Below are 25417 nucleotides of genomic sequence, written 5' to 3' on the forward strand. Positions count from 1 at the left end.
ACAAAGTTATCTCTAGAGCCGGAGCAAAAGACCTGCCCTTTTTCGGAATCTGCCCAGGGAAGGCTTCTTCTGTTGCACCGGGATAAAAGGTGTATTAATGCAATTTTCCGCCCAATTAAACTATTTGTGAGTCGTTATCGCAGATCGAGAGGTAATTTCTCTCCAGCCGTCAGACGGACGGACGGTAGTCTCTTTTACATTGTTTTATTGGGTTTAATTACATTTTACAGCCGCAGCGGAGTCATCAGCGCTAGCGGGAGCTCAGCAAGCCATGATGTAATTAGTGCAAAGTTTTCGCTATACCTCTGAAACACTTTGTTGCTTCCGTAGCGAGCCAAGTAGGCCTTGCGACTTGGAGATATTGGCCTGCTAAATGAATAATTTTCAGTAAATGTAAAAGAATCGATTATCTGGATTTATGCTAAACTTCGATTCACTGAAGTTTTTGGAACAATCAAAACAAGAAAAAAAAAAGTATCATGGACAAAATCAGTTTGCAAAAACGTGAACAATCGCGGCAGTTTCCAGATGTAGATCAGGCTTAAGTATGACCCCTAAACTACGCTAAAGTGATTTGCATTTTTTTTAAATCCAAGATGGCGGCCAATATGGCGGTGACGAAATATTGAAAAAATGCATTTTATTATTTAATAGGCAATCAACTATTCAAATTTGACTAAAATGGGGTCGCAGAACCTGAATTTGACGTTTAAAAAGAGAAAAAGAAACAAAAAACGAAAAAAAAATTGTTCGTTATTCGATTATCCGAAGTCTCATACAAACCTTCGGATAATCGAACTTCAGATAATCGAAACTTCGGATAATCGAGTCTGGACCGTATTTCTATTCTAAAAATATCATAACTGCAAATGAAAACATTTTTTTTTCCTAATAAGAAAATTTTTATATTTGTTTTCTCAAAACCAAATTTTAAGAGGCATTTCTTGATGTTTAAAAAATTTCAAAATACGAATTGTGATCTAAGAATGATATGGAAGAATCAATGATACAAAACGGCTTCTTTTGCCATAGGAAAGTCCTCCAAAAATTCCACAGTTCAACAAACACAAATGAGAATTGCTCCGGACTAGGAGGCTTTAAAAAAGTGTGCATTTTCGATAGTTTTTTCACCTTGTAAAAGTTTTTTTTGCATCTGCTCTGGTCTGGTTTTTTGGTATAATATAAATCGATAAGCTATTTTTTTTTAATGTAACAAATTTAAACAATACAATATTATCAAAAAGTTGAGAAGTATGGCAAAGACAACATTTAAATGCGAATTTAAAAAAAAAAAACAATTTTTGACTTTTGCAGGTCGAATAAACTTCCCTGACAGTTACAGGTATTCCGTAACTTTTCCCTACATCGACACCAAGCCTGAAAATATACACTTATTTGATTCCTCAATCTTTAAATTTATTGTAACACAAAAAACATGTTTTTTAATTGTATTTCTTTTTAGATTATTTGAATGTTTTTAATCATATTTCTCGAGCTTATAAAAAGAACAAAAAAAATACTCGTTCAAAACGCAATTGATTGTTCCCAGTTCACGCGTATCATCGTTTCCATTTACATATAACAAAAAAAGAAAATCAAAAGGATGGATAAGCCAAACAAAAACCGCTTTCTTGCTTCCTTGACCGTTAAAATAGACTCATCAGAGAGAAAGAAAAAAAAATCTGTCCTACCCTATCTATTTTCAACGTCCTGAGTCATCCTAGCTGTCGATATCGTTAACCGAAAAAAAACCAACTCCCCCGAACAAACAAACGGTCATTTAATCCTTAATCCGCACCAACCCTAAAACCGAATCCGTTTCGGGTCGCGCTCATCTGTTGATTACATTCCAGCACACCAAAAACCCAGACCTTTCCCATCCCTTCCTTTCTGCATACATTTATCCAAGTGTTAAATTAGCAAACATCAGCCTTTTTGTGACCCCCCCCCCCTCCCTTTTTCCTGTGTGGGAGTAGGGCGCGTTCACAGCTGATGCCGTCACCATTTCCGGCCAAAGCTAGGGCTTTTATCCGGAATTGCCAACCGGTTGAAGCCGCCATCAGCACAAATTTGCGCAGCGCTAAACAGCAGTGTTAGCAAACAAACGATCTAAGAGCTCTTAACCTAGCTGTCAGCTTGAGCAGTTCGAAAGATAGCCAACCAATAATGATACTGACTGGACTGCAAAGGAAGCATTGACCTTCCCCTTGGACCCACGTGCTACCGCGACGACGACCCTTTGTTGTTGGAGGCGAAGTAGGCGCAAAAATATGACCCATCAATGTCCGAGCAATCCGTGGCTTCAGGGTGAGGGGAGATAGTGTTGGATTAATTCAAATTGATGACAAAAGCATTGGAAATAGATTCTGTACTGATGAAAAAAATGCATGCTGCAACGATACCTAAAAAAACGTTGGCGACGAGATTTGGACACAGACCATGCGTTACAGACAGCGTTCTACTTGCGCCCTTACAGGATTGACTAAACTTACCAAATTTATTACCGTGCGTTTCAAACGAAAAAAGTCAGTAATTTTTTAGAAATTCTTTGAAAATTAATTTTCTGTGTCATATTTAAACTTTTCAAAAGTACAAAAATACATTCTTCGCGATATTTTTGCACCAAACAAAACAAAATCTCTTCTCTACACACAGGGGCTAATGACCGTTGTGTCCAGCAAATATCCAATCAAATCTACCACATCATTACCACACCACTCTTCCCTCCATCTACCGTCTTGAACTGGCCAGATTTGAAGATAGAAGAAGCCACGCAGCATCCACTTGAACTTGAACGTCGCCGTAGAGAATCGCGCGATCTCACTCGCGCACGAGCCGCGACTGCCAATTTACGGTTATAAGCCGTCGATAAATCGCGTAACTTTGCACCGCGTTTCTTGGCCGATCCCTTGGATCGTTTTTTTTTGTGGTTGTTTAGTTTTGCTTTGTATGAAACATTCTTGCCGGGTTTTGCAAGAAATGGACCTGAGGATTGTGATTTTGGTTGAATTTTTAAGTGTCCTAATTTGATCTCTCAAAATTATGTCATGTTCGTGGATCTGTACATTTTTAAAGATATTTAGAGTAGCCTTTAGGAAGCTTCTCACACTTTTCAGCAATTGCGTCGACTCTACTTCAATCGTTGCCAAGTGTCCGGTCCAAACTGCACAGAAAAAGAACCAAATCATCCAATATCCAGTCCATCCGGCAGCAAATTCCCGGTGGACGGTGTGACGTGCAAATCTTCCAACCTCGATTTCCATGTTCATGACCGGGGTTTGCCCTCAAATCTCTTGAACGGAGTTGTCCCCGAAGAAAAAGAGGAGGGAAATGGGAAAATTTAGGTACAATTTGATTAGGCTCTAACGAACTTGTGATGTGAGTGGAGAGGTTTACATCTTTTTTGGGCTGTTACTGCGAGATTCGAATATATTTAATTTTTTGTCACTTTTTTTCGACAATTCATACGATAAAACACTTTGAAGAATATTTTCAGTTCTTGGACTGATGATTTTTAAGTTTGTTTACCACTACTGTCACCAGGACTGTGTATTGCTACGCGCCGCGAGCATGTTCTTTGGTAATATTTCGAAAAACGATAAATCAAATGATTTTTTTAAAACTAATTATTCTCAACTAAGAAACAACTCAACTTCCATCAATTTCCTGTAATTTCACACTGAGATCTAGAGACAAAACACAACCACTGCCGTGCGATAGCTTAAGGCCTGAGGTCTTCTCCAGCACGTACAAATCAATTGTAACTTTGTTGTTATTTTATTCGCCGCCGTCGGACGTCGGTTTAGATTTCGCCTAAATAGCTGATTATTCCGAGCTTGGCGGCGGCGTTAGTTTGAACTTGACACAGTTTTATAGCCAGTATAAACGAATTTTACCTCTAGCTATAGCCTCCGGCCTGCGGCATCGAGTTTGAGCTAAATTTGTTGCTTTTGTTTTCGTTTTTTTTTTTCACGGTGTGGGAAAAACTCTGTTGGATAACCGGATAGAGTACGACTATTGCGCTTATTGTCGAACTCACTCTTTCTCTCCAATGGAAAGGGAAATGAAATAATTAAAAAGTTTTAGGGGCAGACGAAATTTTAGCTTGGAGGCGGTGCGGAATGTTGCGATTTGGGGTTTGAAATGGTTTTGACGCAGCTGGAATGTTCAGCTGTTTCGTCATTTGTCTCAATTGTTTTACAATGTTCTGTATCAACTGTCTCACTCTCAGTTATTCCAACTGTCTATTTATTGTTCAAATTGTCTCAACGATTCAAGCTGTCTTAGCTGCTCCAACTGTCGAATTTTTCTCAACTGTCCTTGCCTATTCAACTGTCCCAGCTGTCTTCGATGTTTCCAGTTTATTTTACCTGTTCCAAATGTCCTTTTTCCTTAACCATCCCAACTTTCTCAACTGTACCAACTTCCTCAACTGTCCCAACTTTCTTAACTATCCCAACTGTCTCATTTGTAGCAGTTATCTAACCTGCCCCAACTGTCCAATTGGTCGCAATTGTCCCAACTTTCTCAACTGTCCCAACTATCTTACCTGCACTAAATATCCAATTTGTCCCAACTGTCCCAACTTTCTAAACTGACTCAACTGTCTCACTTATATCAAATATCATATCTATCCCAACTGTCCAATTTGTCTCAACTGTCCCAACTTTTTCAACAATCCTAACTGTATCAACTTGTATTAGTTATCTTACCTGTCCCAACTGACCAATTTGTCACAATTGCCCCAAGTTTTTCAACTGCCCCAACTATCTTACCTGTACTAAATATCCAATTTGTCTCAACTGTCCCAACTTTCTAAACTGTCCCACTTATATCAGTTGTCTTATCTGTCAAAACTGTCCAATTTGTCCCAACTGTGTTTCTAAAGTGTCCCAACTGTCTCACTTATATCAGTTATCTTATCGGTTCCAATGGTCTAATTTGTCTCAACTGTCACAGCTTGCCCAACTGTCCCAACTTTCTCAAGTGTCCCTGTTCGGTGATGACCCCGGGGCCCCTTCCGACTACAACCCTGGAACGATATCTCTCATCTCGTGGAGATGATTGCCGCAGCTCGTCCAACGCGCTGGACTCGAGACTGTGGGAGAAAGCGAGAGGTCAACGGTCATCACCGAGGATCGCGAGGATCGTGCCGCTGTAACGAGATTAGGGGGAGCGGTTCTCTACTACGATCCTCTCTGGAGAATCGTAGTAGAGGACGTCGCACGACCCGTTTTCGCAAGTTTCGGAGGTTTGCCAAGACCTACAAAATTTATTAGGGTTCAGTTGTGTCTGGACCAGCAACGACACCGGCTGGGTAAAGGAACCCGCGCGCGACCGTGACCTGACCTTTTAATGTGTTAGACTTAAGCGAAATATAGTTAAGTTGAATATAGTGCGTGCGTTTTAGTTGAAGTAGTTGTGTTTTTGTGTGCTGAAAGAAGAAGTGGATCCGTACGTCCCTACAAGATCTGACCACTCGGCGTCGAGGATATTCGCCGTCGACGGGGTCACTGAACCGTGCTGCTGGGGTAACGACCTGTGGCTCTGCACAGCTGTAGCCGCTTGACCTGCGCCCGATAGCACCAGCCGCACACAACGCTAGTGTGATCCTCATCCTGGAGGTTTAATTCGATGTGGGAGTGACTGCACCCGCTGTCGAAGGCCTCGCATCACCCCTTCATTCTGGTCCTTCGAGCCGGATCCTGGACCAAGGATTCCGGTTCCAGGATTGAGGACCACGGGGAGGACAAACCACGCCACGCTACGGTTCGCGCCTGCCGAACAATACACCGTGCAGCACAATAAGCATCGCGCCATTGGAGTTGCGGGACAATTAATTGCGCGAGACAATTACCGTGGGACTTGCGCATTGTTCCTGCTGCGCGCCAAATCGATCGGCGTCGGAAGCGGATCGCGTGCCAGGATTTGGCCGGTTTTCACGACCCTGGAGGACCTGTATCGTCATCGTCGAGCTTCACCATCATCTCGGGTCGGCCTGGAGCGTATACTGCCAGCGAGGGACACGGTTTCCCAGGTAATTAATTACGAACAAGTATATGTCCGGCCGGGGCAAGGTCTTGCAACCCACTAACACCATTTTCTACGGTTCTCTGCGACGTGACGACGATCTACGGTTTCACAACCTTCCGAACTGGTCTGGAGCACTGGTTCGCCTGCAAGCAGCAGTAGTCGGCCACGACAGGGTGTCGACCCTCGGAGTACCTGCGCGGAGGCAGTCGAGAGCACCGGTCAGGACCGTATCGGTGGCTCACCAACGACTCGTCGGCGACATCGGACATTCGCTGCTGGTGTGGACGTTGGCACTGGACACGTGTGCCACGTGGATCGCGACGACGCGCTGCTGTCGATAGGACATCGATCGGTGGCTTGTTGCGTGCACTCATCGGAAGTCGTACGCCTGGAGAGCGCTCGGCTACGCACCGCTACGGACGGAAGCGGTCATCACGCCCGACGTCATCGTGCTACCGTTGACGAGATCGGCGGCCATCTCGGACACGTCGACGACAAGGATCGAGGAAGAGGTTGCAGCGATTTCTGGTCTCCCGGGTGAGTGACAAAGAGCAGTGTATGTCTCTGCCGAAGCCTCACGGAAAATACACACAAATTAAAAGTATTTCACCCTCTTCGACTCGACTCATCCTTTTGCCACGCATCCCTATACGCCTGAGGGCGGTTGGTTTTTTGGAATTTCGCTACGGTTACGGCGACGCTGTTAGTTTCTCCAGGTAAACTAATAGTATATGGCCTGCCGAGGCCTCTCTCTCTTGATACTACACCTCTGCGTTTTGTACCTCTTCACCTCGCCCCCGCACACTGATTGAGTTGCTGCTGTTTGGATGTGACGTCATTGATTCGACTGATTTTTGGATTTTGGGACGATCGCTCGCCGGCCAGCTGACGTGTTTGTTTTTAAAGGTAAAGCTACACGTATATGTCCGGCCGAAGCGTTCTTGTTTGATACTACATGCTCGTTCTATCCTCTTCGCTTGCCTGAACATCGTTGTTGATTTCGAGTTGCTGCTGTTGACGATTTGCCACGTGTACGACTGCTGCGTTGGTACTGGTTGGGAGGTGCGGCTTACTGTTTCCACAGGTAAAGCTGGTATATGTCTTGCGAAGCAAGACCCAACCACGGAGTACTACACCCACGCATCTCTTCTTTAATTTCACCTCAAACACAACACGATGCCTCCGAAAGTGAAAGCGGACAGCGCGAAGACACCGTCGCTGAAACGGCTCAAGGCTCAGCTAAAGGACACTCAATCAACTCTTGGCGACATTGAGACGTTCATCAAGGACTTCAAGGACACCGCTACGGCCAGCGATGTCAGCGTACGGTTGGAAATTATCAATGACATCTACGAGACTTTTTGCGAAACTCTCATTGATATCACTTCTCACGACGAGTTCTTTGAAGCGGAGGATTTTTATGAATCTGCCCGGATGGCTTTCAACTTGAGCTACATGGAGGCCAAATCGTTTCTTTTGGAGAGGCTCAGGGAGCGCGAAGACCACACGTCGGATCAGTCTAACGTTACGCTAGGTTGCGAGAACTTGAACCATGTGCAGTTACCGCAGATCCAACTGCGGACATTCACCGGAGATGACGACGATTGGGTTAGCTTCCGAGATTTGTTTACGTCACTCATCCACTGGCGGAACGACCTGTCCGGTGTGGAAAAGCTACAGTACCTGAGGGGTTGTTTGTTTGGCAAACCTGCGACGATGGTAGACAAGTTCAAGATGAGCAACGCGGACTATCAGTTAGCTTGGGAAGATTTGCTGAACTATTACAACAACAGCAAGCAAATGAGGAAGCGTCAGATTCAGCATCTCTTCGAACTGCCAGCCATGTCCAAAGAATCTTCTGAGGAGTTGCGCGATCTCATCCAAGGATTTGAGAAGGTTGTCCAATCGTTGGACCAGATTGTACAACCAGGCGACTACAAGGACTTGCTTCTGGTGCACATGCTGACGGATCGTCTTGACCCGGTATCACGGCGAGGCTGGGAGGAGCACTCGTCTACCAAGGAGCAGGACACGGTTAAGGATATGCTGGAGTTCTTGCAGCGGCGTAGTCGTGTGCTCGAGTCGTTGCCGCCGAAGTCTACTAACGCAAAGAGTACATCCCAGCAACCACATCAACAACCGAAGGCGAAACCGTCGGTGGTCAGGACTAACTACAGCACGGCTCAAGCGTCAGGAGAACGCTGCCCAGCGTGCACGGGAACACATCTTCTTCACAGATGCGCGGTGTTCCAGAGGATGACGGTTTCGGACAGGGAGTCTCTGCTGCGCACGCATTCGCTGTGTCGCAATTGTCTCAAACCTGGACATCTGGCGAGGGGTTGCCAGTCGAAGTACTCTTGCCAGAACTGTAAAGCGCGACACCACACACTTCTCTGTTTCCGCCTTCGGAAGGATCAGGTGAAGGTCGCATCAACTACCAGACGGGAGAATGCTCCCAGGGAAGAACCTCAAGGTACAGCAGGTTCAAACTCATCTCAGGTCAAGGACGCATCTGAGACAGTAGTCGCAAGCGCTGCTCAACGTTTCGCAACACATGTTTTGCTGGCAACAGCTGTCGTCGTTGTTGAGGATGACAACGGGAATCGGCTTCCAGCGCGGGCTCTGCTCGACTCGGGTTCGAGAGCAACTTTATGTCGGAACGATTAAGCCAGCGACTACGGGTTAAAAGGAACAAGGTGGACATCTCGGTGTCCGGAATTGGACAAGCAGTCTCAAGAGTAAAGCAGCAGATTCAAGCCACGGTTCGCTCACGGATCTCAGATTTCTCTCGAGCAATGCGATTTCTAGTTCTCCCAAAGGTTACGGTCAATTTACCAACGTCGGCCATAAACACCACTGGTTGGACCATACCAGATGGCGTCGTACTGGCGGATCCGACGTTTTCGATGTCCAACGGTGTGGACATGGTACTTGGGATCGAGCATTTTTTTGACTTCTTCGCAAGCGGTCAGAAAATCTCACTGGGAGAACAGCTGCCAGCCCTGAACGAGTCGGTTTTCGGATGGGTGGTATGCGGTGGTTGCGCAGACTCACGGGAGTCTCCGCGGATTAACTGCAACGTGTCGGCATTGGAAAAGCTGGATGCTTTGGTGGCTCGATTTTGGTCCTGTGAGGAGGTCGAGTCAGCAGCCGGTAACTACTCGCCAGAGGAAGCACGCTGCGAAGCTCTGTACGCACAGTCGGTTCAACGTGGTACAGACGGACGGTATTCGGTTGCTCTACCGAAAGCTGAAGACGCTCTGTCACGGTTAGGCGAGTCCAAGGACATCGCCGTAAGACGTCTTCACGGCACGGAACGGAGACTGGCCAGGGACGATCATCTCCGGGAACAATACGTCGCTTTCATGCACGAATATGAGCAGTTAGGACACATGACGAAGGTCACGGACACGGGCTCCGCCAAACGGTGCTACCTGCCCCATCACCCAGTGGTCAGGGAGGCTAGCACAACCACCAAGGTACGCGTGGTGTTCGACGCTAGCTGTAAGACTTCTTCTGGTGTGTCGCTCAATGAGGTTCTGCTGTGTGGACCAGTAATCCAGCAGGACTTGAGGTCGATAATCTACCGTTGTCGCGTGAAGCAGATCATGTTGGTTGCGGACGTCGAAAAGATGTTCCGGCAGATCGGAATCTGTCCGGAGGACCGTTTGTTGCAATGCGTTCTATGGCGTCCAACACCCACCGAGGCGATCTCCACGTACGAACTCAACACCGTTACGTACGGTACGAAACCAGCTCCGTTTTTGGCAACACGGACGTTGAAACAGCTGGCCATGGATGAAAAGGAACGGTTTCCGCTCGCAGCCAAGGTCGCCTGCGAAGATATCTATATGGACGATGTGATCACCGGAACCAACGACTTGGACTCGGCGATCGACCTGCGAAACCAGCTGGACAAGATGACGGTCAGTTGTGGTTTCCGTCTGCGGAAATGGGCATGCAATCGTGCTGAAGTTCTGTATGATGTGGAGGAGGATAACTTGGCGATTCCCTGCGCCGATGGTATCAACCTGGATCGAGATCCCTCGGTGAAGACGCTCGGGTTGACATGGTTCCCATCTACTGACGAATTCATGCTCAAGTTCACCATCCCAGAAACGGACCCTGATGAACCACTCACCAAGCGGAACGTTCTTTCCAAAATTGCGTCGATTTTCGATCCCCACGGTTGGTTTGGCGCAACGGTTACAACGGCAAAGGTGTTCATGCAGCAGTTGTGGACGCCGGGCATCGATGGCAAGCGTCTGGAATGGGATCAGCCATTGCCTTCGATGATGGGTGAGAACTGGCGGAAATTCGAGGAGCAATTACCGGTTCTCAGTTCGGTTCGGTTTGCGAGATGTGTCGTCATCCCTAACGCAACGTCGGTTCAGCTGCATTGCTTCTCAGACGCGTCCACCAAGGCCTACGGTGGTTGTGTTTACGTTCGTAGCGAGAACGCAAAGGGAGAAGTTATGGTTCGTCTGTTGGCCTCAAAGTCGCGGGTGGCCCCGCTCAAGGTTCAGACGATTCCGAGACTGGAGCTCTGCGGAGCGGTCTTGGTTGCGCAGCTGTTCAAGGTTCTACGAGAAGCGCTCGACATTCCAGTGGACGCATATTTCTGGACGGACTCCACGTGCGTACTTTGCTGGCTTGGATCTATCCCGACCACGTGGAATGTGTTCGTTGCAAACAGGGTGTCGAAAATTCAAAACATCACGGAAGGATTTCGTTGGCAACACGTCCCAGGACTTCAAAACCCTGCTGATCTTATTTCCAGAGGAATCTCGCCACAGGACATCGTGGACAACGAGTTCTGGTGGTTTGGACCGGATTGGCTGCGTTTGAGCCCAGAGCACTGGCCGAATGCAGAATCTACAGCTGAAGATGAGAATGCGGAAACGGAAAGACGTCGATCGGTGACAGCAAACATTGTGTCGGTGGTACAGGAGTTCAACGATCTTTATTTTTCAAAATTCTCTTCGTACCCGAAGCTGATCCGTCAAACAGCCGTTTGGTTGCGGCTCATGAAACTTCTCCGCACTCCCAGCTCGGACCGTACATCCGGATTTCTCACCACGGCGGAACTGAAGGAGGCAGAGAACGTGCTGATTCGTCGGGTTCAGATGGAATCGTTCGCTGAGGAAATTAAGGCACTATCTGCAAGAAAAACGGTTGCTGTTAAATCACCTCTTCGTTGGAACAACCCTTACCTAGACCAGGACAACATTATTCGAGTGGGTGGGCGGTTGCAACACTCTGACGAGCCCGAGGACGCCAAGCACCCTGCTGTTCTGCCAGCGCGCCATCGCTTCACACGGTTGATTTTGCATTATTATCATCTCGGGCTGCTGCACGCTGGACCACAGCTGCTGTTGGGAACAGTTCGGCTTCGATTCTGGCCTTTGGGAGGACGGAGCGTGGCACGCACGATCGTGCATCAGTGCAAAACATGCTTCAAGGCCAAACCCACGCCGGTGCGACAATTCATGGGCGATCTGCCAGCGGTACGCGTCACGGTTGCGCGTCCGTTCTCGAAAACTGGCGTTGATTACTTTGGCCCAGTGTTCGTTCGCCCAGGACCTCGGCGAACGGCGATCAAGGCGTACGTGTGCCTGTTCGTGTGCCTGTGCACCAAGGCTGTGCACCTCGAACTCGTGTCGGACCTCTCCACGGAACGCTTTCTGCAGGCTTTACATCGGTTCACCTCGCGCAGAGGACCTGTCGCCGAGATCTGGTCTGACAATGGGACCAACTTTGTCGGAGCACGGAACAGGTTGCACGAGTTGTTTACACTGCTGCGCGACAAACAGCACCAGGAGAAGGTCTTCAAGGACTGTGTCAACAACGAGATTCGCTGGTCGTTCAGCCCACCAAGCGGCCCACATTTTGGTGGTTTATGGGAGGCGGCCGTACGCTCAGCCAAGCACCACATTCTGCGTGTCATTGGAGACGAACCTATCTCGATCGAGGACATGAACACGCTGCTCGTCCAAGTAGAAGGCTGCTTGAACTCGAGACCCATCACGCCCATGTCCGACGACCCCAACGATCTCGAGCCGCTCACACCTGCCCATTTTCTCGTTGGATCATCGTTGAAGGCGCTACCGGACCGTGATTTCATCAATCTACCTGCAAACCGTCTCAACCATTATCAACAAATCCAGCAAAAGCAACAACATTTTTGGTATCGTTGGAAGAGGGAATACCTGAGTCAGCTGCAAGCTCGCACGAAACGTTGGCGGTCACCTGTGCAGATAGAAGTCGGCAAGCTGGTCGTAATCGTCGACGACAATCTGCCACCCACGCGCTGGAAGCTAGCGAGGATCAGCGAAGTCCATCCAGGTGCTGATGGTGTCGTGCGTGTGGTCACCCTCAAGACTGCGACGAAGCTGATCAAAAGGCCAGTCGAGAAGATTTGTTTACTTCCACTGGACGAAGAGGAGCACAATGCCAACAAATCGAGTGAACAATAGCTACCCCAATCCCTTCCCGTCCCTATTCCGTCGAAGAGGTCTTCTTTTGTTTTCTTTTCAGAAATGCTGTGATTTCTGGATGGGTGAGGATGTTCGGTGATGACCCCGGGGCCCCTTCCGACTACAACCCTGGAACGATATCTCTCATCTCGTGGAGATGATTGCCGCAGCTCGTCCAACGCGCTGGACTCGAGACTGTGGGAGAAAGCGAGAGGTCAACGGTCATCACCGAGGATCGCGAGGATCGTGCCGCTGTAACGAGATTAGGGGGAGCGGTTCTCTACTACGATCCTCTCTGGAGAATCGTAGTAGAGGACGTCGCACGACCCGTTTTCGCAAGTTTCGGAGGTTTGCCAAGACCTACAAAATTTATTAGGGTTCAGTTGTGTCTGGACCAGCAACGACACCGGCTGGGTAAAGGAACCCGCGCGCGACCGTGACCTGACCTTTTTAATGTGTTAGACTTAAGCGAAATATAGTTAAGTTGAATATAGTGCGTGCGTTTTAGTTGAAGTAGTTGTGTTTTTGTGTGCTGAAAGAAGAAGTGGATCCGTACGTCCCTACAAGATCTGACCACTCGGCGTCGAGGATATTCGCCGTCGACGGGGTCACTGAACCGTGCTGCTGGGGTAACGACCTGTGGCTCTGCACAGCTGTAGCCGCTTGACCTGCGCCCGATAGCACCAGCCGCACACAACGCTAGTGTGATCCTCATCCTGGAGGTTTAATTCGATGTGGGAGTGACTGCACCCGCTGTCGAAGGCCTCGCATCACTATAACTAAACTATTTAAACTATCTTTGTGGCCCAAGTGTCCAACTATCTCACTTGTATCAGTTATCTGACCTGCCCTAAATCTGTCTCAACTGTCCTAAATTTCTAAACTGTCTAAGCTGTCCCAACTATCTCAACTGTCTTATCGACTTTCTCAACTGTTAAAACTGTTTCTGCTGTCCCTTCTTTTTACCAGTCTCGTTAGTATAATTTTTCAAGAATCTGTCTCATTTTTACATTATTAATTTCTACCTAACATTATTTAATGTCACATATTTGTTTTACTTCTAAGACAAATATCTGACATTCAGAAATCGATTAACCTCCAAATCGTCTAATTCCCATGAGAAATACCTCAAAATCGCCCCAAACCATCTCGCACCTCTCCAATTATAAATCAATCAAACCAGCGCGCCAAATCAATTCAGGAAATCCGATCCGGCTCTAAACGCAATTTGCCTCCGCCAAGGACATCTCAAAGTATCCATCCGAAACCTTGCCGGAGGTAACTGCCGTATCCTCAACACCCAACCTCACGCTCTCTGAATGGGCCTAAAAAGCGACTTAGCTGCATCATCATAAACGGTGCTCTCCGCTTCGGTCGTGATGACCTAACATTAAAAAACAGACTCCGTGGCCAAGGTCGTAACGCAACTTGTGCTATTCGCTCATCTTGGGAAATCGAAGCATAAAATGTGGAGTTAAGGTTGGAACAGAATAAAGTCTTGCTTAAATTAGGATTTTTGAAATTTTGAACAAACAAATTTTAAAATAAGTTGATTTTTTGTTGTTCATAGCAATGTTTTAAGTATCATTATGAACCAACCTTAACCCCTGATAGACGCTAGAAAACCACCGCAAAGCCTACTTGGATGTTGGTGATGATGTGATGGTCGGTTTCGCGTTTCAATTAAAAGTTATGATGGGCTTCGCGTCGATGCACCGTCTACTGTGTCGTGCACCAAGTGACACCTTACCAGATCAACAGTAGGCATTGAGATAAAAGGACCTGCCTGGAGAGGAGATAGAGCAAGCCGGGAGGCACCTGCCTCTAAGCAAAGCTCTTATTACCTTGTTTTGTTTTTGGCTTGGTGACGAGGCCGGCGTCCGGTGATTGATGATGACGCACGTGTGCGTCAGACATAGAGATAGAGAGCGGTGGACACGTGGGTAATTACCTGTAACGAAAATAGAATAGAAAGGCATAATGAGCTTGATTAATATTCATGGGAAAATTGAGAGCTTTTTTATGAGGAGGTTGAGTAGCATGGACCAATTTCAAGCGGAACAGATTTTCATCAAAAATCTTGAAATCGCATTAGAGTTCTGAACTTTTTTCGTCAAATCAGCATCATTGTCAATAAATGTTTAAAAATACATCCCATGATGTCCCCTTTCGTAACTGAGTCATCAATCACGGTTCATCCCTCGTCAGGTAATTTATGATCCAAGTTCTAAATAAGTTAACAAGTTCCCATCACTCTGACAGACAATACTGGTGTCGTGATATCATCGTTAGAAGGCATCCCCCTCCACTGTACTGAATCGCTTGTTTCGAGCATGTTCTTCACTCGAGACGGAAATACAATTTGAATAATTCCGGAGAGGGCACGTGGCCTTTGGCGAAGAGGAGACTCTCCAGCAACAACCCTTCACAACAGCACAGCACAATAACGATGACAACATTGAAAACTATTTTTTCCTTTAATTGATCAATTCCATCTTCCTCACCTGGTGATGAGCATGGCGACCGGCGAGGCCACGACCCCTCGTTGTTGCTGGCCACAACAATATCTACCTACAGTGTGCCCTGGTCGTGGCAGGCTTTGACTCAACTCTATTAGCTGTATCGATTGTGTCGATTCACCCGCAACCCGACGCTTCAAGGAGGCCATGAGAAGTGCACGAAGGGAAATTAAATTTTGATGATTGGTTGAGATATTCAAGTAAATTAGGAATTCCGGAAAATTTCCAAGAAACAATAAGTCGAGAATATAAAAAAAATGTAGAAAAATCATTTAAAAAAAACTATTTTGTTGAAAATCTAAATCAAAGAAAGTAAAATCATCAAACCGCTTCACAACTTCCCTCCGTGCCCGCAATGCTGCTAATTTGCGTCCGTACACCACAGGGCCGTGTACAAGGGGGGGGTTTTAGGGGTTTAACCCCCCCCTGGCAAATTAAGTTAGTTACACCCCATGCGCCCCTCGGCCCGAAGGGCCGATTTTTTTTAGCTATGTTGCTAAAATGCCAAAGAGATTTTTTTTCAAATCGATATGAAAAATTTGACTGGAGGCGCCCTAATGACTAAAACATTTTTATGAAAATTATGAAAATTTAACTGGAGGCGCCCCTAACAATTATTTTTTTTCAATACGAATATGCAATATAAAAAATTGACTGGAAGCGCCCCTACGACTTTAAAAAATCATGCAAATTGTCGATATGAAAAATTTGACTGGAGGCGCCCTAACGATTAAAACATTTTCATGAAAATTATGAAAATTTAACTGGAGGCGCCCCTAAGACTTAATTTTTTTTCAATACGAATATGCAATATAAAAAATTGACTGGAAGCGCCCCTACGACTTAAAAAAATCATGCAAATTCTCGATATGGAAAATTAAATAGAGGCGCCCCTACGACTTTAAAAACATCATACAAATTTTGTTATGAAAATTTGACTGAAGGCGCCCTTATGACTTAAACAATCATGCAAATTCTCGATATGAATAATTTGACTGGAGGCGCCCCTATGACTAAAACATTTTTATGAAAATTATGAAAATTTAACTAAAGGCGCCCCTAAGACTTAATTTTTTTTCAATACGAATATGCAATACAAAAATTTGACTGGAGGTGCCTCTACGTCTTAAAAAAATCATGCAAATTCTCGAAATGAAATATTGAATGGAGGCGCCCCTACGACTTAAAAAAAATCATATTATTTTTTTATAAAAATTGACTGGAGGCTCCCTTATGACTTGAAATAACATGAAAATTCTCGATATAAAAAATTTGACTTGAGGCGCCTCTATGACTACCATATTTTTATGAAAGTTTAACTGGACGCGTCCCTTATACTTAATTATTTTCAATACGAATATGCAATATAAAAATATGACTGGAGGCGCCCCTACGTCTTAAAAAAATCATGCAAATTCTCGAAATGAAATATTGAATGGAGGCGCCCCTACGACTTTAAAAAAATCATATTAATTTTATTATAATTGACTGGAGGCGCCCTTATGACTTGAAAAAACCATGAAAATTCTCGATATAAAAAATTTGACTGGAGGCGCCCCTATGACTACCACATTTTTATGAAAATTTAACTGAACGCGCCCCTTAGACTTAATTTCTTTCAATACGAATATGCAATATAAAAATTTGACTGGAGGCGCCCCACGACTTTAAAAAAAAATCATACAAATTTTGTTATGAAAATTTGACTGGAGGCGCCCTTATTACTTAAAAAAATCATGCAAATTCTCGATATGAAAAATTAAATATAGGCGCCCCTACGACTTTAAAAACATCATACAAATTTTGTTATGAAAATTTGACTGGAGGCGCCCTTATGACTTTAAAAAATCTTGCAAATTATCGATTTGAAAAATTTGACTGCAGGCGCCCCTATGACTAAAACCTTTTCATGAAAATTATGAAAATTTAATTGGGGGGCCCCTAAGACTTAATTTTTTTCAGTACGAATATGCCATATAAAAATTTGACTGGAGGCGCCCTACGACTTAAAAAACATACAAATTTTATAATGAAAATTTGACTAGAGGCGCTCTTATGACTTAAAAAATCATACCAATTCTTATATTGAAAATTTGACCTATGACTATGAATGAAACATTTTTATGAAAATTCTCAATATGAAAATTTAACTGGAGGCGCCCCTACGACCTAATTTTTTAAAACATATTCTCAACATTAAAGATTTGACTGGAGGCGCCCCTTAGAATTAAAAAAATCATGCGAATTCTTGATATGAAAAACTGACTGAAAGCGCCCCTATGAATTATTTTTTTAAATACAAATTCCCAATGTAAAAATATGACTGAAGACGCCCCTACGACTTTAAAGGCATATGCTCGATATGGCAACTTGGATTGAGGCGCCCTTATGACTTAAAAAAATCATACAAATTCTTATTATGAAAATTTAACTGGTGCCGCCCCTACGACTTAATTTTTTAAACAAATTCTCAATATTAAAAATTGACAGGAGGCGACTTAAAAAATCATGAAAATTTTCGCTATGAAAAATTTAATGAATGCGTCCCTACGACTTTGAAAAAAATCATACAATTTCTTATTATGAAAAAATGACTGGAGGCGCCCTATGACTTAAACATTTTTATGAAAATTCTCGATATGAAAATTGAATTGAAGGCGCCCCTACGACCTAACAAAATCATGCAAATTCTCGATATGAAAAATTGATTGGAGGCTCCACTACGACTTTAAAAAAATTATACAAATTTTATTATGAAAATTTGACTGGAGGCGCCCTTATGACTTAAAAAATCATGCAAATTCTCGATATGAAAAATTTGACTGGAGGCGTCCCTTTGACTTAAACATTTTTTATGAAAATCATGAAAATTTAACTGGAGGCCTACGACTTAATTTTTTAAAATAAAAGTTCACAATATAGAAACTTGACTGGAGGTGCCCTTTTAACTTAAAAATATCATGCAAATTCTCCATATGAAATATTGAATGGAGGCGCCCCTACGACATTAAAAAAACATATTAATTATATTTTAAAAAATGACTGGAGGCGCCCTTATGACTTGAAAAAAAACATGAAAATTCTCGATATTAAAATTTGGTTGCAGGCGCCTCTATGACAAAAACATTTTTATGAAAATTCTTGATATGAAAATTGAATTGGAGGCGCCCCTACGACTTAAAAAAATCATGCAAATTCACGATATAAAAAATTGAATGGAGGCTCCCCTACGACTTCAAAAAATTCATACATTCTCGATATGAAAAATTTTACTGGAGGCGCCCCTATGACTAAAATTTTTTTATGAAAATTATGAAAATTTTACTGGAGGCGCCCCTACGATTTAATTTTTTCCAATTCAAATTCTCAATATGAAATTTTGACTGGAGACGCCCTAACGACTTAAAAAAATCAGGCCAACTTTCGATATGAAAAAAATGAATGGAGGCGCTCTTTTGACTCAAAAAAAATCATACAAATTCTTATTATGAAAATGTGACCTATGATAATTATGAATGAAACATTTTTATGAAAATTCTCAATACGAAAATTTAACTGGAGGCGCCACTACGACCTTATTTTTTTAAAACATATTCTCAACATTAAAAATTTGACTGGAGGCGCCCCTACGACTTAAAAATATCATGCAAATTTTGGATATGAAAAATTGACTGGAAGCACCCCTATGATTTTTTTTTTTAAATATGTATTTAAAAAAAATAATGTTAATGTAAAAAATATGACTGAAGACGCCTCTACGACTTTAAAGGCATATTCTCGATATGGCAACTTGGATTGAGGCGCCCTTATGACTTAAAAAAAATCATACAAATTCTTATTATGAAAATTCAACTTGTGACTTAAATTTTTTAGAACAAATTTTCAATACCAAAAATTTGACAGAAGGCGCCCCTACGACTTAAACAATCATGAAAATTTTCGCTATGAAAAATTTAATGGATGCGTGACTAGGGGAACAGCATCTAATTCCAGCGTGCCTCTAATGTTGGCAGGTAAGAACTTTGACATTTAATTAAAGCTAATTAAAAGCGTTTTCAACTGAAATCGAGTGATAAATAGCTCAATAAGAAGTGAGCAAGTAAGTTTATATCAAAAGTTTTGCAAATTTAGTTGTTTAAATAGTGAAAATCAGCAAATTGGATGGAATTAGGTGCGAGTGATTAACCTGCCAAAGATACGAGAATTTCCCCTATGACTTTAAAAAAATCATACAATTTTTTTATGAAAATTTGACTGGAGGCGCCCTTATGACTAAAAAAAAATCATGCAAATTCTCGATATGAACATTTTGATTTGAGGCGCCCCTACGACTTAAAAAATCATGCAAATTCTCGATATGGAAAATGGAATGGGGGCGCCCCTATGACGTAAACATTTTTATGTAAATTCTCAATATGTAAGTTTTACTGGAGGCGCCCTTATGAGTGGGGAAAAAATTGGTAAAATTATTGAAAAAAAAAGATGATTAATCGGTGCCCAAAGCAGCTTAAAAATGATAGCAATATTTTAAAAATAAGATTTTACTGGAAACGCTATTATGACAAAATTAAAACATTCAACAAAAAAAAGTTTGACTATCGACGCCCCTCTAGCAACATAAAGACTGTTTAATAAGAGCAAAGTTTGGCGTACGGTAACATAAAAAAATAAAAATTCTGTTTAGCGTTCTAGCTACAACATTTTTTTGCGCCGGTTGGCAAACTTTGTTTGACTAATTTTGAATAGTCTTTATAGCTTGAGGAGCGCCGATAGTCAAATAATTTTATCAACAAAACGCCGCTGGTAAAATCCTATTTTTAAAATATTTATCTTTGATCTTTTTTTTATGTTGCTTTACTTTTTTCATTTTTTTTTTATTTTGTCATGAGGCCACCTCTAGTGAAATTTTATTTTCAATAAGGTAGTCAAATTGTTTTATTTAAAAAAAATATTTCATCACAAGGCGCAACTTTTTATCATTTTTATGTTGCTTTAGCTAACTTTTTTTGATTATTTTTTTTACGTGTTGTAAAACTTTCTTTGAAATCTAATTTTCAAAATATTTTCATCATTTCTATGGTGCTATTCAGGCGTTTTATCATTTTTTAAATTTTGTTTATGAGAGAGGTGCCTTTTCGGAACATTTTCTGGGGTAAATCGAAATATATCTTTGTTTCCTGTAGCAACTTTGTTACTTTTTATCGATTTTCTAGGACGTTTCTTCAGAAAAGTCAAGGAATCGATAGAAATATATTCAAAATTATCTTTTTTAATTTTTTATACTCAAAAAATCTGTTACAAATGTTTGACCCAAAAATGAAGTTTCTTATCTGGGTAATTCTCCGCCAACTCACACAGCAGTTGCCCCGACCCCTCTTCGATTTGCGTGAAACTTTGTCCTAAGGGGTAACTTTTGTCCCTGATCACGAATCCGAGGTCCGTTTTTTGATATCTCGTGACGGAGGGCGGTACGACCCTTCCATTTTGAACATGTGAAAAAGAGGTGTTTTTCAATAATTTGCAGCCTGAAACGGTGATGAGATAGAAATTTGGTGTCAAAGGGACTTTTGTGTAAAATTAGACGCCCGATTTGATGGCGTACTCAGAATTCCGAATAAACGTATTTTTATCGAAAAAACACTAAAAAGTTTTAAAATTCTCCCATTTTCCGTTACTCGACTGTAAAAATTTTGGAACATGTCATTTTATGGGAAATTTAATGTACTTTTCGAATCTACATTGACCCAGAAGGGTCATTTTTTCATTTAGAACAAAATTTTTCATTTTAAAATTTCGTGTTTTTTCTAACTTTGCAGGGTTATTTTTTAGAGTGTAACAATGTTCCACAAAGTTGTAGAGCAGACAATTGCAAAAATTTTGATATATAGACATAAGGGGTTTGCTTATAACCATCACGAGTTATCGCGATTTTACGAAAAAAAGTTTTGAAAAAGTTGGTCGTCATCGATCATGGCCATTCATGGTCACCCGCGACAGACACGGACGACGAAACAAAGAGAAACGCAAAAATTAACTTTTTCAAAACTTTTTTTCGTAAAATCGCGATAACTCGTGATGTTTATAAGCAAACCCCTTATGTCTATACATCAAAATTTTTGTAATTGTCTGCTCTACAACTTTGTAGAACATTGTTACACTCTAAAAAATAACCCTGCAAAGTTAGAAAAACACGAAATTTTAAAATGAAAAATTTTGTTCTAAATGAAAAATGACCCTTCTGGGACAATGTAGATTCGAAAAGTACATTAAATTTCCCAAAACATGTTTTTTTCGTCGAGTGGAAAATACGTGTTTTTCGATGAATTCTGAGTACGCCATCAAATCGGGCGTCTAATTTTACATAAAAGTCCCTTTGACACCAAATTTCTATCTCATCACCGTTTCAGGCTGCAAATTGTTGAAAAACACCTCTTTTTCGCATGTTCAAAATGGAATATCAAATATGGACCTCGGATTCGTGATCAGGGACAAAAGTTACCCCTTAGGACAAAGTTTCACGCAAATCGAAGAGGGGTCGGGGCAACTTTTCCCGATTTCGTGTGAGTTGGTAGAGAATTACCCATCTAATTTTTCAGATTTTCAGAAAATTCCGTCCAAAGATACAAAATTTCATACGTTTACATACCCATTCCAGCCCTCAACATTGTATGGAGACTTGCATGAAAAAACAAATGATGCAAAATTGCTTCTTTTGACATAGGGAATGCAAAGAAAAGTCGATTGAAAACCAGTAGTTTCCGAGTTATGATCAGTTGAACACTTTCAGTTTATCCAGCTACAACCCAACCCAACCTCTAGGCGGGGTTCGATCTAATAATTCGCCAAAAATCTTTTTTTTTACCAATTTTCGACCTTTAAAAAGCATTGGAAAGGTGAACTCTTAAAATTTTATTTTTTTTAGGGTTGAACGTGTGACTTGTTTTATTTGACTTTACCAATGTTTAAAAAAATGAAAATTTTTCTTGGCTGTGTTTTTCACTAATATTTTCTGTACTTTTTTTCTATTGTTTCAGACTATACCTCTAAGCATTTTTTAACAATTTAAATGATAATGGTTTGTTCTAGAGTAAAAAAAATAAAAACATACAAAAAAATAATGAAAAACTGGCTGTAAAAACTTGACAAATTAGGTGCTAGAATAGGCCAAATACTACCAAAAACAAATATCAACTAAACAAGATAAATGCAAATATAAAAACTATAAATGAAACAAAAACAACAAAAAACAAGAGACGTAAACTTTTTCGTAGAACAAAAGTTGCTCAAAATGACAAGGGAAAAATTGAAAAAAAAAAACCGAAAAAAAATTGGGCAGCAAAGGGTTAACTCTTAGAAAAAATCAAGTTCATCGATTTGATTTCTTTGAGAATGTGTATCTCAGAAACAAATTGCTCGATTTGAAAGTTTCAGAGAGAAAATTGTACAAAATTTTCTTGAAAAGAAACCAAAATAAATTGAAAATGCAGTCCTAAAATTAGCTTTAACCTGAAAACGGTACATTTTGTTAACAAAATTGCTTCAACAATTTTTGTCCACTTTTACGTTTTTTTTTCTTCAAAAAAATCATATCTTCTAAACCAGATGAATAATATGACCGGCCCCAGAATTGTATGGACATTTGTATAGAAAAACGAATTATGCAATTGTGCTTCTTTTGACATATGGAATGCATGGTGCATGGCAAAGTTTCATCCAAATCAAAAAAATGAAAAGCTAAAAATCGTGAAAAAAATTTGCGAAATCGTAGAGAACTACTCTTAATATTTAAAAAAAAAACTTATGAAAACTTGTTTTGAGCAATTACCGCTACCCTTCTTCACTAAAACCCCGTTTTATGCTCCACAAGTGAACGGCCCATGCCTCTTCCGATTTACGCCAAAACTCTCATTTGCGCAAAAATCTCAAATTCGCTCAAACTCCGAATTAACGCCCCCCCTTCATGGTGCTATTCAACACGATTTGCAGCACCAATTCAAAAAGTGTAGTCTCTTGTTGCACCAATGTAAAATATATAAAAAACGAAGTTGACTTTATATCTGTCACCCGGGACTAGACCAACCACTGTCATCCTTTTAACTACAAGGACTTCGCCGCCCTGTTTGAGTAAGGCACAGAGCGACGGCGCCGGATACCCAAATTTACACTTAGAATTTTAGAGCGTCCGCCGCGGGATTCGAACCAGCAAAATATATGTAAAATATACCAAAGTATTATTTATTGAGTTTAAAGATTGACTGTTAGCGCCCTTTCGCAATCTAAACAAGCACCCCATGCGCCCCTTTCGAGAAAACCCTCCCCTTTCGAAAATCCTGTGCACGGCCCTGGTACACCACCACCGCCACACCACGTGCTCACACAAAGTAATAACAATTTTCGCGCTTTTAAGCCAAGCAGAAGATCTCCCAGCGCTGATAAGCCGGCGCACTCGCGGCCTGTCAGCGCGGCTGTCGATTGTGCACCTATTATATTTATTACCTTGTGGCCGAAGCAGCACCAAGCAATAGCCATGGCATGCTTTGACTCATAATGCACACCTCCGCCGCTGCTTTTGCAACTACCTTGGCGCTTCACCGTCATTTTACGATTTTCTCGCCGTCAAAATTTTGGCACTCATTGAAAAAGGCGAATTCGTTTTCCACTTTTGTCAGTCGTTATGTAAAGGAGCATTTTTCGCACTTGAAACCGAGCTGCCGATACAGCAAAAGTGGAGAGTTCAACGCCTGCCAATTAGCTGGAGCTGTTTCCACTTCTGGTCACAAGATGGCGCTGTCTCTCTTGCGGATGAGAGTGCCATCATCCGCCGATTGCGGTGCGTCAGATGTTGGTCAATTGGCTCACGTAACAATCTGGCAGCATAACTTGCCAGATGTCAGTTTGGAGGTGTTTTTTTTTTGTCTTTTTTGTCTTTTTTGTCTTTTTTTGTCTTTTTTGTCTTTTTTGTCTTTTTTGTCTTTTTTGTCTTTTTTGTCTTTTTTGTCTTTTTTGTCTTTTTTGTCTTTTTTGTCTTTTTTGTCTTTTTGTCTTTTTGTCTTTTTGTCTTTTTGTCTTTTTGTCTTTTTGTCTTTTTGTCTTTTTGTCTTTTTGTCTTTTTGTCTTTTTGTCTTTTTGTCTTTTTGTCTTTTTGTCTTTTTGTCTTTTTGTCTTTTTGTCTTTTTGTCTTTTTGTCTTTTTGTCCTTTTGTCTTTTTGTCTTTTTGTCTTTTTGTCTTTTTGTCTTTTTGTCTTTTTGTCTTTTTGTCTTTTTGTCTTTTTGTCTTTTTGTCTTTTTGTCTTTTTGTCTTTTTGTCTTTTTGTCTTTTTGTCTTTTTGTCTTTTTGTCTTTTTGTCTTTTTGTCTTTTTGTCTTTTTGTCTTTTTGTCTTTTTGTCTTTTTGTCTTTTTGTCTTTTTGTCTTTTTGTCCTTTTGTCTTTTTGTCTTTTTGTCTTTTTGTCTTTTTGTCTTTTTGTCTTTTTGTCTTTTTGTCTTTTTGTCTTTTTGTCTTTTTGTCTTTTTTGTCTTTTTTGTCTTTTTTGTCTTTTTTGTCTTTTTTGTCTTTTTTGTCTTTTTTGTCTTTTTTGTCTTTTTTGTCTTTTTTGTCTTTTTTGTCTTTTTTGTCAATTTTTTTTTTCAATTCGGTTTTATTGGTGAATAATCAAGATACAATGAGTTATTTTAAAGTGCACAACAGAGTTTTGGAGTTTCTTTCAGCTGTGTGTTGCATCATAATCCATTTTGGAACAATTATTTCTTTAAGTAAGGCACTAGCAAGAGTAAGAAAAATTAAAAAAAAAACTTACAGAAAGTCTTTTTTGTCTTTTTTGTCTTTTTTGTCTTTTTTATCTTTTTTGTCTTTATTGTCTTTTTTGTCTTTTTTGTCTTTTTTGTCTTTTTTGTCTTTTTTGTCTTTTTTGTCTTTTTGTCTTTTTTGTCTTTTTTGTCTTTTTTGTCTTTTTGTCTTTTTTGTCTTTTTTGTCTTTTTTGTCTTTTTTGTCTTTTTTGTCTTTTTTGTCTTTTTTGTCTTTTTTGTCTTTTTTGACTTTTTTGTCTTTTTTGTCTTTTTGCCATTTTTATCTTTTTTGTCCAAACATTATTTTAATGTTACTCTTTCCGTTTCATTTTTATCTGCGTATCTGTGAACATTTCCCAGCGGCGTAATTAAACGTCCAAGAACATCTTCTTCCAAGATAAGCAAGTAATAAATCTCTTTTCTATAGCTTCGACACCAGGAGCTTTTCCGGACCAGAGCGTGGCAGTAATAATTTAACGAGCGAAATAATTTCAGTGTGAAAGATGATATTGATAATTACCATGGTGTGGGGCGAGTCAAGAAAAAAAGAGGAGAGATAGCGAAAACCTGTCTGTTGCTAGTAATTGATAATAAAGCATCGAA

At 41.6% G+C, this 25417-nt stretch overlaps 2 protein-coding genes across 4 annotated transcripts in view; one reads left to right on the top strand and one right to left on the bottom strand.

Moving 5' to 3' along the window:
* The window catches only part of LOC6035746 (beta-1,4-glucuronyltransferase 1), a 146715-nt gene that overhangs the window by 58757 nt on the left and 62541 nt on the right, over positions 1-25417 (bottom strand). The gene's annotated exons all lie outside the window — the stretch shown is intronic.
* LOC119766508 lies at positions 7210-12509 on the top strand. Its single transcript, XM_038251097.1, has 2 exons — positions 7210-8506; positions 8842-12509. Exons 1-2 carry the CDS (start codon positions 7210-7212, stop codon positions 12507-12509), a joined length of 4965 nt encoding a protein of 1654 aa, XP_038107025.1.

This window comes from Culex quinquefasciatus, chromosome 2, assembly GCF_015732765.1.
Source record: "Culex quinquefasciatus strain JHB chromosome 2, VPISU_Cqui_1.0_pri_paternal, whole genome shotgun sequence".
NCBI classification, from domain to species: Eukaryota; Metazoa; Arthropoda; class Insecta; order Diptera; family Culicidae; genus Culex; species Culex quinquefasciatus.